Source organism: Galleria mellonella, unplaced genomic scaffold (genome assembly GCF_026898425.1).
Source record: "Galleria mellonella isolate WM207_F2 unplaced genomic scaffold, CSIRO_AGI_GalMel_v1 utg1260, whole genome shotgun sequence".
In the NCBI taxonomy this organism is placed as follows: Eukaryota; Metazoa; Arthropoda; class Insecta; order Lepidoptera; family Pyralidae; genus Galleria; species Galleria mellonella.
The window spans coordinates 633,503-651,001 of record NW_026441985.1 but is presented as its reverse complement, the minus strand read 5'-3'; the positions used below and the strand labels follow the sequence as shown (position 1 = coordinate 651,001).

General features: G+C 29.4%; 1 protein-coding gene across 1 annotated transcript in view; it reads left to right on the top strand.

The window, feature by feature from the left end:
• Window positions 1-17,499, top strand: part of LOC113515555 (tachykinin-like peptides receptor 86C) — a 150,200-nt gene that overhangs the window by 44,250 nt on the left and 88,451 nt on the right. Inside the window, exon 3 of the mRNA XM_052899946.1 lies at window positions 7,289-7,484. Within this exon, the coding sequence (XP_052755906.1) occupies window positions 7,289-7,484 (196 nt within the window). The remainder of the gene's footprint in view (window positions 1-7,288; window positions 7,485-17,499) is intronic.

Below are 17,499 nucleotides of genomic sequence, written 5' to 3'. Positions count from 1 at the left end.
ATAGTTGACAAGGTATAGGAATAAATAAGGACTAGGGATGGGGTACAACGTTAAGAAAACAGGAAAGGGGATGAGTAAGGGAAGTAGTGGAAATATTAATTCAAGTATAAAGGTAAGGTACGCATCCAATATCTTGTGGCAGTTATTGAAGAAATATAATATATACGGTAGATTTACATAATATTATTTATAATATGAATGAAATGTATGAACGAAAACTATTTTTCCTCAATGAAATATAGAATTACATAAAATATATACGAGTGAATTTATCTTTAGACAAGATGAAAACAAAGCCAACTATGGAATAGCGAATCAGGCAATTCTAGACAAGCTTAGAATACAGTGAGATGCCTAAATAAACTTAAGCATGATGTTAATAAAGATAAAAGAGAGTATGGACTACCAAGGAGTAGCCTGTGTTGTGTGGGTGTCGTAAGAGGGGACTAAGGAAATTTAATAGGCGAGATAACCTATATCTCGGTCTGGCAGCGTCTGTATTAAAACATTACTAAAATCTTAATTGCTGTTGCCAACCCGCTCGCTAAGCGTGATAACTATTGGCAAAATCCCTCTTATGAGGGAAGCCAATGTCCAGCAGTGGACAGTTAACGGTTGATATAATAATAATAAATGGAGATAATTAGTAGTACCTAAAAATTATAACATATACAAATAGTTAATAATTTTCTTAAAATAATATTTCAAATTAAATTAATATAAACGCAAAATCTATTTAATTTTTTTTAATGGAATAAATGAATGAATGACTTTTATTGCTAAAAATGTGGTACAATAAGGTGATATGGTAATATTACAATGGTTTCACACATTTTGTCATTACTGACGTGCAACAGTCATTACATAAGTTATGACAGAGAAAGAGTATAAGTAATATAATATTAATTAATTTTAATACAATTACCTATGCAAGTGCATAGTTATACAAATATATCATTTAATTAGTTACCCGTCTAGACTAGCTTCCATAATTTTATTGTAAGAACTATAGAATTCCCCACGGAAATCTGGAAATGACAATAGATACTACGATTATTTCTCCTCCGAGAAATTAGATATCGGGAAATTTCTGACCATGTCCAGATATCTAGATTTGTTATTCTTTCTTCCTTTACTGATTTAGTTAACTAAGATTCTATTCTCGATGAACTATTAAATAGAATATTAAACTTAAACACTGGTAGTGTTCGTAAATAAATATTGTACGTATTTATTTCACAGACATTTTTAAATTTAATTACTTCGTTTTCCATCAAATAGGTTAATTAAATTGTACATAGTTATTTTACCTCTTTTATTCGGACTGGCAACACAGACTCGACGATGACGTTTCTTCTTGCATACATTTTCCTTGTTATTCTCTCTATCTCGATCGCTCGCCTGTCATATATACTTCTTTTTATATAATTTATATTTTTCTATTTATTGTCTTTTTCATTGTAAACATTTTCTATATTACGAGTTTATGTATATAAATAAAGCTAGTTATATCTATAATTATTTATAAACAAATATGCACTTACAGAGCGTTTATTACCCGATTTAATCTCTATTAGACGGACGTGAAATACCATAGAACAAAAAATGTATTATTTAATATCAGATAAACATGACGCGATATATATACTGTCGTATGTGCTCATATTGCATAGGAAGAGCAGTTTATTTAAGAGCGTCAAATTAAAGTTATGAATTTTAGTTTGACGAAGTATGGCAACATCGAAATAATCTGTTATTTAATAAAAACCATCGATAAGTTTTCAATATTTTTGACACATTTAAGAAGTGCTTTGCTTATAAACTAAAATGTCAAGGGTTATTGGCCCAATCATTGTTTTATAGTTTATTCTATCTAGATATAATAAACGTTTTGACAGTCATTGACTCACAGTATGGTCAGTTTTGATTGTCTGCAATCAGTAGCCTGTGCCCATCTTTGATTTTGTATGTCAGTGGATCTTTGACGAATCCATGTTCGAAATTGCGAGAATGGAAGAACTGGATACGGGCCTGTCATTTTTGTTCCAGAACCTGTTCTAGCTAGCTCAACCACTGGAGGATAATTTGATTATTAGAAGATATCTTAGCCAATGCCTAGTGGCATTCTGTTACTAATTTGTTATTTGTCGTATTGCTTCGTAGAGCTTGCAGTAATGCTGCGCTATTATTAGAATCTAATATCAATGTCATTTATCCTAACTTATGTACAGCTGTAGTAGCCTCAGTTATTGCTACGTATTTGCATTGAAATATCGAGTTGTCGCATTTTCGCCATTATTTGTATATATATGTTTATAGTAAGATCTAGAGAAAAGACTTCAGCTCCTGACCTGAATTGTTCTGGGCATTCCGTATTTTTATTAGTTTTTGAATAAAACAGTGGCTCTGCAAACGTGGCAGGAGCGGTTATAAAACGCTCTTCAAATTCTGGCTCTGCTTCAATGTTGATTCTATTTATAATCTCCTTTATACATTTAGACTGAAATTGAGAGGAGATAACTTTCCTAATAGTTATTTATGTCAGACCAAACAATGTAAGGTTATGAATGAAGTTAATAGCTTATCGTTATATTAGTAAAGTTATATTAAATGGGTCGAGAATTCAGAATTCTTGACCCTTATTGCGTTTGCTCTTGAATTTCTCTTTGAAGTTGCCTTTTATAATACATTTTATATGAGCACAAAGGAAATGTCTTTGCAGGAAAGAGCAGTCCACTGAGTACCTATTTTCATGGCCATTAAAATATTATATAATCATAAAATATGTAAACATGACTACAGTCCGTATCAAATATTTGAAAAAGTAATCAAGTTTTGTTGAAATTACGAGAGAAACATTTTTTTTTATATCAAAACATTTAATAAATTGACTGATTTTTTTTATTCATGCTATTATCGGACATTGGCAGACTGTTTTTAGTCGGATCTATTATTAGATTGTTTACATTTCATTAAGTTCCATGGAAACAGACAAACATCTAGATTGGAGCTTTGATTTCGTAAACAGTTAATAATATACTGGCATCTTTGCTTTACCTTTACATTCCTCTGCTTCGACTAGTGATCACTAGTTGATCTCTTCCTTTACCTAATAAAGGTATATATAGGAGTATATGTCAATCAAATCAAAACACAAAACGTAAAAAAAATGCCAAGCTTCGACACGCAGTCTTTCCACTACAAAAAGTCGTGAAATTTCATGTAAAACCAAGTCAGTTATTTTATTTAGTGTCTAAAGAATTACCTATTCAATAGCCTTGCTATAAATTGTTATCTAATCAATTACCTATAAACATTTATAGGACTATTATTATTAGACAACTTTATTACTATAATAATTATAATGACTATATTTTGAACCTTTATCATTCTAGGACAAAAGTCCTTCGCCTACGCGTTTGCCCTGAGTTTAAGTTTAGGTTTAGAATCAGAAGTATTCTAGTCTAATTGTGGAACTACTAAATGCTTATAAACGACCTAAAATTATAAGATCTATCGGCTCAGCCTATTCAGAAGAACACGATAACCATTGCTTATAGGCATGAATAATCATTAACTGAAATATCTAATTACTTTTTTTCATTATAAGGTTGCCTAAAACAGATGTTGTAATTAAAGCTGTTTATATTAGAATTTCATTGTCTATCTACTAAACGGGAAAATACGAAATCATTTTAGTTCCATCATGATTATCTGTTTGTCTCGACGTTTGAACGTAGGTAGGGTATATCACATATTTTGTAGTTTAAAATCACTCCTTAAAGTAAGGCAGTTGTATTACCTATTCTGACACAAAATAACGACTTCTAAAGTGCTGAAAAGATAAGGAGAGAAGCTTCTTATCTTTTAATGATGCCTGTGGAAAACTTGAGTTAAACTGATAATCTAGCTTTCCAACAACACATTAATATAACGAATATAAAATCAGTATAAAATTTAGGTTAATAAGTTTTACTTTGTTTTTGTATATACAATAATAATATAAATAGTACATAAGGTATCCTATGTAACAATTTAGGAAAGGTCTATTTGAGTACAAAATTTCGTTTGAATCTATTTAACCGATTAAGCGTATTTCAGTGACAACGGTCTAAATGTTTACACTTTATAATATTTAGGTATTAATGTACTAAAATGAAATAAATGAATTAGCCACGGAATCCCATTATAGCGTATGCGATGCGCATTTGTTATTATTACACTATTTTTATTTACTTTAAATATAATGTATTTGAATAGAAATAACTGTTAATATATTTTAAATCAGGCAATCGAATGGATCTGATCCATTTACTATTGATACCTGGATTATACATTAAAATGACGATATTAACAAAATACCTTGAAATGAAAGATAAAAGAAATATTTTTTAAAAGCGTTCATTTTCATTTTCATGTTATCTTTTGAATAATAAAGCTACGCAATATTTTGATTGAATTTTGCAAAACATGACTTTTTCATTTGTCATTTTCGTGAAATATAATGGAGAGATTCCATTAAGCCAGTTACGCCTCATGACGATTTTTATCTTTAGTGAAAAATAAATACGTTTATATGGTTTTTGTTTTCTAATTTTGAGGATAAAAATAGGATTAATGATATATTTTGGTGGGTCACGTATTACTTAATGATAAATGAAGTACCTATTAGAATTGTATGAAATGATACCCACAGTCACTTTTTATCATCGCACCGCTCGCCATCGACAGAGAATTCATCCTCACATATTAGAACTTAGATGGTCTACACGACCGCACGAAGTGCGATTTTAGAGCAGTGTCCTCTTGTGAATGTTTAGGCTGTAGAATGTTTACTCTCCGTTCTTATCCCTATGTTTAATTGGAAGGGTTTAATTCTATCAAATAACATCCGTATATTACATTACATCCCAGGTTATAATTATAGCAAATTGAATCAAAATTACGTCCAGGCGCATGAAATTTTTTATAAAAGCATTGACAATATGACACGATGCAAAATTATTTTTCTAGTTATCTAAAATTATTATATATTGTATTATGATTGATAGAGTAATCAGATAAATAATATTGTCTAGGTCATATGCTGTATGTACTTACTGATCATATTATGGGAACATACGTGGTATAGATGAAGCTTTGAGTATCAAAAAACGTCCAAACATACGAACAACCCACTATTTCGTGACTTTTTTTATACTCATACTGTAATAAAATTTTGAAAGTATAGTATTAATAATACAACAAAAATAATTTAATAATGCGACGATTTGCGTGAAAGAACTCACCAATAACAAGATTAGTAAAATTATAAAACTTCCAGAAAGTGGGCTATTTTTAAAGTAACCTGTAACAAAATTTGAATTGTTCATACTAAAATATTTTACTGTACTAAAATGCCGGTCACGTTCCGTACTCTGTCCGATAGTCTGATGTCGGTTTGGTAAAATATTATCAAGTAGAAACACTTCGATATTGATCACGACTGGAACGGAACTGACTTCTTACCGATACTACTCGTATATATACACACTGTTTTTTATATGGTTATTTTTTACAAATATAAATAGCTTTATTTTGTCTGAAAAGTGATATAAAGGATGGTACATTATATTTAAATATTGTTCACACTTTTCACCAGAATCTGGCATACAAAATTGATTTAGCTGTGCTACTATGCTATGCCACTATTATTTTACTCATATTGTCATATTATTTAAATATCAACATATTTGCTTTTTAATAATAAATTATATGAGTTACAAATTATATTATTATTTTATAAATCAATTAATTGAGTCACATATTTAAGCTTTAAAATGATTGAATTATACATTACCTGAGTAAAAATATTTTTCTATCACCCACCTTTTTAGCTTCTTTTTAAATATATTCAAGGGTAGTGTTTTCATTTCGTCTATTTTTTTTTTGATGGATGATAATGGAATGGTTAATCCGCTTGCGCTATTGGTATACACTAGCGGGGCACCAGTGAGAGATGATTGGTGAGGATGAAAAGGCAAGTCAGTTAGCCCATCGTGACGAATTCAACATTTCGTCTATTAGTTTATTATAAATGCTCGTTGTCATATAGTAGGCATTTCTGTCATAAAGTTGTAGTTTTATAAAGTAGTACTAAGTTTTGAGGATTTCTTGTGTTAAAGTTACAGAAATCACTTTTCTTTTTAAATAAATGTAAATGTGTTTTCGCGAATATGCATACTTCATATATATATATTTACATGGGACAGTAAGCATATTTAGTTCTTATTATTTTACCAGACCGTAATCGAATCGTGACCGGCATCATACTGTGAGTCTAGTCTGAAGGTTTGTTTCTTTTATCTAGATTAACCTTTTTATTCATAGAAACGTTAAGCGTATCGAAAACCTCTTTTAGCTATTAAAGTTTTCGTCCTTTTCTTTTGTACTGAATTCCCAATTTGAGTGATTGTGAGAAAACACTTTAATAGTTAAAATATGTTTTAGTTTTTATGAATAATGAGGTAACACTATAACGCCACTAAAATAAAAATGTTGTTTATGCTTTCTAAAAAGTGCGCTATATTTTAAAGTCACAAATAACAAGATTAATATAATACCTTCTGACAAGCGTACTGTTTTTATGAAATGATTTCTAGAGATTTTTTAGAGAGATACTCTATCTAGATCTTATTAATCTACTTACCTATAATGTTTTCAGTAAGTTTCTGAAGCTATTATGTTCTTAATCTTTAAAAATACTTGTATATTATCTCGGAATTTGTACACAGAACAATAACTGCGTATAGTACGGAGTAAGTATAAGGATTTAGTGTTATGATACATATATTGTAAGATACTTTGTACCTAAACAAACTAAGTCCTGTACAGACTACTATTTAGTTTGTTTAGTGTTCAGTGCTATAGAATAACATCAAAGTAAATATTAAATTGGACATTAACTCGTTATATTTAGCATATTGTAATATTAATTTGTTTACCTTTAAGTCTGGTCCCTTACTTGTTGGGTAGGGTGAAGTATTTATCAAAGGTTTTATTCCTACTACTACGTACGTATTACAAACGCAAAATGTACAAATGATATGTATATATGTTTGCATATATAAAAGTACACACATATTAGTATCTATACGAATACAATAGCGCGCGACTTACCTCTACCTACCTATTAAAATTAAAAAAAAATACGTTACGTGATATTTGAACATCCCATAACAACTACCCTCAAATTGGAACGATCAATATAGTAAACAATACAACATTATCAATATTTGTCCTCCTTTAGGTGGTGTTCACATGGAAAATGGATTTCAACCACAGCACCCTCGGGGCTGCTACAGTCCTTGTGCCCAAGACCCCTACAACAGCACCGACTTCCACGACCATGCCGCTCTGGGCCCATAACTCCTGGGTGTGCCTCTTTGCTGCAATGCTGGCTGTCGCTATTGGTGGCAATGCTATCGTCATATGGATAGTTACAGGTAATTATTAGTAATGTTTTAATTATAGTATAATTATTTTTTTATTACTATGAAATTTAACAAAATATCTAGCATGCTTAGTTTGAGATAAGTTTTGAATTTTGTTTGTCTGAGTCTTATAAATACAGCCATGACAAGTTACCGCTGGCCATTTAGGATGAATTACCTCTGTCGCTTGCACAGCGTAAGGCTGTTATTATCCTTTTAGAATATTCATAAATTAGGTTTTAAGTAATATTTTGTCTGGATAGAAGAAGATTTTAGAAAGTAGGTTATCCATTGTATATCTACAAAATGAGTTTTTAAAAAAAACTTACAATAAAACCTTTAAATCACTACCATAACCAATGTTTTGAACCAGGAAGATGGCACTTATTGATATTTCTTCTCCCTCTTCATATACTCGTAGAATCCCCTGTTTGATTTATCTTCAACTGAAATTATATCTAAATTCAAACAATCAAAATAATATTTATTTTATGATCCTTTAGAAGTTTTAGATACGGCAATTTTCAGAATTTTGGCCGAACATGACTATTTAATTTAATCACATTACATTATAAAAAACTCTAATTCCAATTAACAGTTATCATTAAAAAGCAAAGCAAACATTAAAATGTTATTTTATTATAATGATATCTTTGATATAGGTGGCAGAAGTCACCAACAATTGCATACCCAAAAAGGATTGACGTCAGGCAGGCAGCTGGTCTTAAAGCTATAAGCCAAATCTTTTTTTGTAATATGGATAAAAACATATTACGAGGATCCCAAATAAATAATTGGGTTAAGGGTAGAAAGATGATGATGATATAATGATCTTTGGTGTGTAGAAATTGATGAAGTATCGCGTAAGGTTGTCGGTCGTTGGAGCATCATGTTTCTGTGTGTGTCTTTAATAATGCGATATGTCCTTTGTTGTGAAAAGATCCAGTTCACACAACCAGTATTTTTTTTATACAACTTGACTTGAATGGCTAACAAGCTGACGACCCACCTGATGGAAAGTGGTAACTGTCACTTATAGACATGAGCAGTATCATGGACATAACAGAGTATACTGTTTCGCCCATGATACCCCCCATGAGTTGCCATTCCTATGGACTCAGGTGTTATTTCTCTGTACCCAGTAAATTCATGCCATATCCCACCCTTCAAACCGAAACACAGCTATGCAAACACAACTGCTTCACGGTTGAAACACGAATGGGATAGAGGTACCCAAGCAATCGACTTTTGTACAAAGTCTCCCTCTGGTATTATTAATATATTGTATTTTTATAATGGTAAGGGTATAGACGTAATTTTTATGACCCCAAAAAGAAGTTTCATTAATTCTCATCTAATTTATATTTTAATTGTTATTTTTGTAAACGAACGGGCTTACCCCTGTGTGGATTCTATTTGAGTGTAGGTTTTTTTGCCCTGCAAAATAAAATATAAATGATATTATCTTAAATACTCTTTTCATGTTTGATGTTCTAATGTAGGTGTAGGTGTATTATCTTTAATTATTTTAAAATTTTGTGGATAATATTCATAGTTGTAGGTATTTTCGACCATCGATGCCAGATTATAGTAACAAAGAGAAAAATATAGGCCTACATAATAAAAAATAAAATTGTTATCATTATGAGATTACATAGAATGAGATATAAAAAATCACATAGTTACAGAAAACGTTTTTTGGCGATTTCAACAGATTCTAAAAGATTTGTTATTTGAAATATTGGAAACTAATGTCAAATATAGCCTCATTGTAATAAATAGTTAAAAAAAAAACATTTTGGACAGCGAGACGATATAAATTCTATATTTTTAATTTTTTCAAAGACAGATACTCCAATCATAGTACTTATTTGCTCCTTTCCAAACGCTTTGTGGAATCGTCAAGTGAAACCATTACTAAATTTGGATATTTAATAGCCAAATTACAAGCCCGATTATAAGCACTCAATATTTTTTTTCTAAAAAGCGCTATATATCAAGAAAAGGGTATATTTTTCAGGGAAATTATATCCTGCATACTCAGAATGTATAATTTCACATAAATTACTTTCTTCTGTATTATTGTTATTATTGGTCGAAACGTCATCTTTTTCTAATGACATTTTCAAAAGTTTTCTTAAATTTTATAAGAAATTTTGTAAGATCTTTCGCTTAATTACCTTTTTTTGGAGCTTGCGTAATTTTAGTAAAACAAATCTTACGAAATGTGGATATAAATTTATAACTGGTTTGTTTTGCAGTATTATCGTTTTCAGACCTAAATTTTCTTAAATATTTTTTCTAATTTTATCTTGGTAGAGACGTCCCGTTAGTGAATATAGTGAATATAGAGTATAATTATGTTCTTTCTGTTTAAAATTATCACATAAATGTATGATTTTTGTTTTCACAAAATGTATTTTTGTATGAGTAACTGTGATAAATAGTCGAGAAGTTTAGTGTGTCAAATAAGTCATTCATATTTTTATTATAACATATACAAATATTAAAATCTATGCATGCTGATAATCCAGATACTGCGAATCTACTTAAAAGTTGGGTACAAACTTTATTTTTTCAGAATTTGTAGAATTGATATAAAAGCTCGTTAATTTATATACTTGGTTTAAAGTGTTCTTTTGATTGTTTTCGAGAATTCTTTAATATGTTAATATTTTGCAACAGCATCCTTTTAAAAATAAAAATCATATGTCATAATCATCATGGCATCAAAAATGTAGCAGATTTCTTGATCGTTTATAGTAAAATATGGTTTGTTGACAAAAATTCTTCTTATCTAATTTTACATCTGATACAAAAGTTTTTATTTTTAATACAATTCTTAAAAGTTTTAATATAATCTTATCTATCCATTTATGTATATTATAGTCATTTTTACAGTCTGATAACAAAGCAAATCCAATTTATTGCGTTTATTTAAGGAATATACTTCTTATTTGAACTATTAAGGCATACTTCGTTGGAGTCGGTAATTGTATGTTATCGATTTCGTGAAAGCCAATGATTTTATCCTTTTTAATATCATAAAAGAGATGAGTTTTTATACTTTTCGCACCAACTATTAAAGTTCACTGTTCTGAGTCAGACATATTATTTACTTTTAATTGAAGAATTGCTATTACCGTGTTATTAACTTAAGTATATATTGGAATGTTTAATTTATTTAAAGTATTTGTACATGGTAGACAAATAGATTTTTTGTAATTTACGATAACATTGTAAGTTAATATAATATAAATTTAAATAAAACATTTTGTAAGCAAGAGTGTACCTGTTATCTTTGTGATATGATTTTAAGTACATTTGAGCTATTACAAGTTTTGTTAGCTCCTTCGTTATAAAGCTATCATGTAACTTATGAAATTGGTACTACTGTTGGTGGATGAATTTCCTGTTGATGGCGAGCTCTAGATGGTAAAACGTGTTCGTGAATATCATATTGAATAACTCCTCTGAGTACGGTCCGTTATACAAGCGGTAGAATGCGTAGAGCGAGGTAAAATTTCTCCTAAAACTTAGGGGTTTAATACCATTTAAAGCCTATATATATATATATATATATATATATATGTATATATATATTGATATATATATATAAATGTATATATATATTTCATATATATATATATATATATATATATATATATATATATATATATATATATATATATATATATATATATATATATATATATATATAAAGAACCTATTTGCAAAATTTTGTTCAGTTCAGTCAATCAATCAGCATTCTCTTTTATGATATAGAGTACCATATCTATGTAATTATTTATTTTTATTACTTTGTAATTAGTTAGGTATATATTTACGTATTTTTAGATTTAATAAAAGAAACGCGTATATAATATTAGTAAAGGCGAGGATTTAAAAATATATTTAAAAAAATTGTTAATATCGGGCGGAGATATTGTGTAATACTTACGTATCTATACGCACAGAAAATTGCAAATTTCTTTTATATTTTTTTAAAGTAAATTAAAAGTAAGTACTCCTAATATCACTAGAGATGTGGGTAGAATCGGTTGTAAAGGTTACATTAGAATATACCTTGCAAAATATATCTGATGTTGCTATATTTTTGTAACAGTATTTCAATACCTAATTTACTTGTGCTAATCTGATAACATATATTTATTATTGATCCAGCTTAATCTTTACTTCTATTTTTGATATTTTATACACAAATAATATATATTAAATTCTATTTATATTAAATATTACTAGATAAATATATTATTCTAATATTGATATTTGATTTATTGTTAATACTTTACTAATATAATAAAATAGTAACTAAACGATGTCTGTACATGGAATACATATATTTAAAAAGAAATTGATATTTGTAGGAGCAATAGAAGCCAAAATATTAATTTTTAGAAATTTTGTCTGTGTGTATGTTTGTTTCGGCATCACGTAAAAAATATTGCCCCAATATGAAAGCATATTTCACTGTTGTATTTCTGAAGGTCTAATTTAAATATTTGTGTATGTTTTATTTTGATATGACGTCTACAACTGGTCTGTTTAATTGGTTCTCCTACTTCTGAAATTCACGCGTACGAAGTGGAGAGCGAAAAGTTAGCGAAATATTAATCGTAAGGAATTAGCTTGTATAATGAGAAGGGAACATTGATATGCATCTATTTTGAGATTAAACCTTCATGGACCCTTGTTTCCATTTCGGCATTAAATTTAACTGCTACAATATTAACTGCGAGGATGAAATTTGTAATTTTAGATAATCTAAACATAAACGTGTATATAATAATATTATATTTCATTTATAACTTCAATTATATGGAGAGTTTGCTAGGTATAATGGCTAATAGGGATTTGCGGAAGAAAAGGTACTGTGTCGATCCCCAAATAAATAGTGAAAGGCAAGGAAATGACGATGATGATGTATCAATCAGAAAAACAGAACTCGAACAGATTACAAAAAACAATCATCATCTGATGATGATATCAGCCTTTAATTGTCCACTGCTGAATATAAGCTTTCCCCTTGGGGAGTAGTTTTGCCAGTAGCTGCCACGCTTGGCAGGCAGATTAGCAATCGCAGTTGGACTTTAGAGATGTTTTAAGAGGGATGCTGCTGACAAAAAACAATAAATATAATTATATGTTGATGTTCCAGAAATCTGACCATCTGGACAGTAATGCAACGTAACATTTTTCAAAATCTAATCAGTAGTTTAAACGGTACTTTAAAATAAAATACATATAATACAAACATACATAGGCCGTTAAAAATATAACTTTTAACCAGTAGAATCTTAAAAAATACTCTAAAAATGCGTATAAGTAATATTCTTTGAAAAAAAAAATCTTATTCTATATATATATATACTAACATAACAATAACTGGACTTTGGAATCTCGGAGAAATTGGCATATATACAGAAAAAAGATACGGAAAGATACGCTTTTGCCGTAATAATAATATTCTATTTTTTGAAGTCAGTTAACAAACATGATAATATCTTTTTTGAAATTGACAATTATTATGTATTCGATAAAATTTAAATCAGAAGGTAGTACAACTCCATATCGAATATATATATATATATATATATATATATATATATATATATATATATATATATATATATATATATATATATATATATATATATATATATATATGAAAATATTGACGGAAAGAAAAGGAAAGTTATGCAAAAAATCTAGTGACGTCGTAAGTTTGCTGTCGAAGTGAGTTTAGAGTAGTAGCGTTCCTGATAAAAATAAATGTCGAATAAAAAGGGTAAACATGTTTGTCTTTAAGTCATACCCACATTTATGTAGGGTTTCCAATATTGGATAAATTATTGATTTTTTTGAAATGATTGGAATCGGAAATTCTCCGATCCACGAGAACATTTATGTTCAAAAGATTGATCTCAAGAAAATCGATCGATATTTTTAGGAATTATGTGTATGTTAACATCGATAAAAAAGGAAATATATATATATATATATATATATATATATATATATATATATATATATATATATATATATATATATATATATATATATATATATATATATATATATAATTTCTAAAGAAAAAAATAAGATTGTGCTCTAAAAAAAACAGATTTAAATTATGGCAAAACCAGTTATTTTGGTTTCAAAACTAAACTACTGAAACGATTTTGATCTTTGAGACTAATTTGTAAGTATATAATTTTACATAAAAAAAGGATTTTAAAAATCTGTTTATAACTGATGAAATTATGAGCTGAGGTAATAAACAAAAAATTTTTTGAAGTCGGTTGAATAGGTAACTTTATACAGCTGATAATTTTTTGGCAAAGAGAAAATTATACTTTTGTAAACAAAAAAAAAAGGAACTGCACAAGGAATTAGATGTCATAGATCGATCATTTTGTTTTTGACTAATTTAAAATTATTTTTATTTTAAAAGAATCCAAAATCGATTTAATGGACATCGATCTTCGATTAAATCGAATCGAGATCGGAAATGCTAATTTAAATACTCTTGCAACAGAGCCGTAGAAACGGCGCGTTCATCTATGACATTTTATTTTGTGTTTTTTTATTATTTAGAACCCATCATGTCTTGTTTCCCTAGTCACTTTTTATGACACCCTGAGGAGGAAAAGGTCCCGTGTTAAATTGTATTTTTATTTCGTCAGCACGTAAGATATATATATATATATGTATGTAATAAAATGTAAATAATTAGAATACAGTATGATTCTTCGGCTCTGTTGCAATAGGAACCCTTATTATGAGCGCAGTTCACGGTTGTGTCGCAAGCAGCAATGCGCGACCAGCGTGCTATTTGTCTTTATGATTGATTGATAATAATCAATAATCATCATGATGAAAATTATAAAAATATAAGTAGACGTAGTGTTAGCATGGAGAAGGATATAAACTAGTTTTTATTTCTGACTATCAACATATACATAAAAAGTATTTTATGTTTAATTATATACAAGTTTATTACCTGTGTATGGAGGTAATTAATATCAAGAGTACATAAAAATCATAAGAACAAGAAATTGTCTAAATTTAGATTGCCCTTTGACATAGGCCTCTTACATACTACGCACCATTGCCACCACCATTAATAATAGATAAGACACCATAAAATAGTTATGAAGCCCAATTCATCATGTCCAACTATACATGGATTGTTAATTCTATTATTTATAGCCAAGCATCGAGTTTACGAGCAGTTGGAATGTCTTATTCAACGTTTGTAGCTTGTGTGGGTGACAATTAAATATTATATTCATAGAAGTTACTAATGTTTATCATTATTAGTTACTTACGAATTTGTATGCATGGCTGGGAGAAAATGAGGCTATTTCCTATTTTATTCTAAACTAGTTGATGCCCGTGACTTTGTCCGTGGGGTATTTGTTATTTCTTTGATTGACATTTTTAATTTCCTTATTGTAGTAAACTGTACCTGGGAATATTGAACCAAAACAAATGATGTGTCGTTTTCACTCTTTGCCTTAGGTCAAAATGACTTTACTTAAGTAGGTTGTGTACTAAACTGTATAAGTTTCTGTAGTTTTTTAACTATCCCACAGGAAATTCTTTGATTTTCCTTGATACAAAGTAATGTAAAATGTTGACCGGGGATATAAGGTATTATCATGCAAAATTTCATTTAAATCAGTCCAACAATTTTGGAGTTTAGACCGTATAACCAGACAAACAAAGAAACAAAAAATTTGAGAAAAATAAATTTCATGACAATCGTTGAACCATTAAAACATCAAGAGGCAAAAGACAATGTTTACATTCACATTTTTTTATTCAACAAGAATTGCGAACAAGCAAACGGCCTACCTGATGGAGAGCGGTAACTATCGCCTATAGACATGAACAGTATCATGAAACCACCTATGCGCTGCCATTCCTGAAAACTAAGGTGTCATGCCTCTGTACCCTTTAAATTCACCGTCATATCTCACTGTCATAATTTATTTTTTATTAACATGAATTTGTTTCTAGTAAAAATAAACTTATGAAACTCTATTAATTAATACTAACAACAGTTTTGAGGAATTAATTTTGTTAATTAAAGTACTGTATATGTAAGGAATTAATTAATAACAGCGGAGTCACCGCTGTCGCCGTGATCGAAAACGGTCAGGACTGATCATTCATCATCCTCACTGCTAATAAATTAGATCTCATTTTGTAGTTCATTTATACCGTAGTCCATTGTCGAAATGTCAGTTACATTCATAAAATATTACACCATTTGTCTACATCATGGCATACCAATCTTGGTCCGATCGATAAGTGTAAATTATTCTTGCAGGTATATAAATAAAAATAACTTACTAAATGTGTTGCCGTGTAATCCTAGCATAGAATAACCCACCTCCTTCCTTCCTTGTAGGTAGGTATTCCTTTCTTGTAGGTGTCGTAAGAGACGGCAACAGAAATTTAACTATTGGGGGATAGGCAGTAACTATTATCTTAAAACATCACTAAAAGCTAACTACGGTTGTCGACCTGCTTGCCAAGCATGGCAGTTACTAACAAAACCACTCTTTAATAAAGCAGGCCTCTGTCATTGAATATTTGATGGCTTGAATCATAATGCTGATGAAATGTGTTTCTAACTAAAACTCGAGGATGGCAAACTTTTTATTTCAAGTATATTAAAAAAAAACATAGACGTAGTGTAAAATTTAATTAAGTAAAATATTAAAAGATGTAATGTAATTATTATTTAACAGATATACTGGCAATACAGTCATAAAAGCGAGATAAGAAATCACGTGACGGTTTTAAGTGTACGTGGAATGGATGTTGCAAAAATAGCAAAATTCATGTACTTATATCAAATACGTAATATAGATTGGCAATGTAAAAGAAAGAAAACATAATAACACTGATGTAATAATACAATAACACATTAAAGCGAGATAGACAAGTAGGACACTCACACAATATAAGCTCGAAGCTGATTTGTCGGGAGAGTGAACAAAACAAGTTGTAATTATTTTTACGTTTGGAAGTGGAATTATTTTTAAAGTATTGTAGTAAGAATTGTGCTGGATCTGGATATAACATAAATTAAAAAAAGACCTAGGAAAATGCACACATTTCACGCAATTTCACTTTAAATATTTATCTCTTTAAATGCAATATTATAGAATAAGCAAAAATATTTTATAAAAGAATTGTTGGAAAAACATATCCATCCATATCAGCCGTTAACGGTCCACTGCTAAATATACATCTTCCTCTACTGGCGGAGGGGAAGGGGGGAAATTAGTTACTACTATACAGAAAAACATATAATTTAACCTAAATAAAATTCTGAAGGTAAACAAATTAAAATTAAAATTGTAACAAATACGTGAATTCTTACTATTTTTGCAACTTCACTTCCATATAAAGTTTTCTAACTTACTTTTCTAACTACGAGACACGGAGAGTAGTGTAACAATTTTCTTCTCTTTTTTGAGATTGCATTGCCAGTCTAACAGTGCTTAGTACGTTATACTACGTCTATGGTATAATTAATTTTTTTTTCTGGCATGGGCGAATAAAACACATACATAAGGACATTGCAGTGTCTTTGTAATGTTCATATATTGCAATTTATTAGGACTAATATGTTATGTTTCTGTATCCATAATTTCACTATCATACCTTCACACTTCAAACAAAAGCATGCTCACTTGGCGACAGGAACACGTGTGGGCTAAAAGTACCGCATGGGTAATTTTATATGAAATCCCCTTAAGCAAAACGTTAACAGTAATTCAAGTTGTTAAAAGTAATTTTGATTCATTATATTTTTCGGCATTTTAGAAGCGTTTCCTTTACGCACGGTTACTTCGCAGACATTACTTTGATTTTCAATAGACATTAATGTTGCGGTGAAGCGGTATATAAATTTATTACAATATTCACTAGTAGGTCGTTTCATTAATATGAAATTACCTTTGTATTCGAACGTTGTTAAAAAATT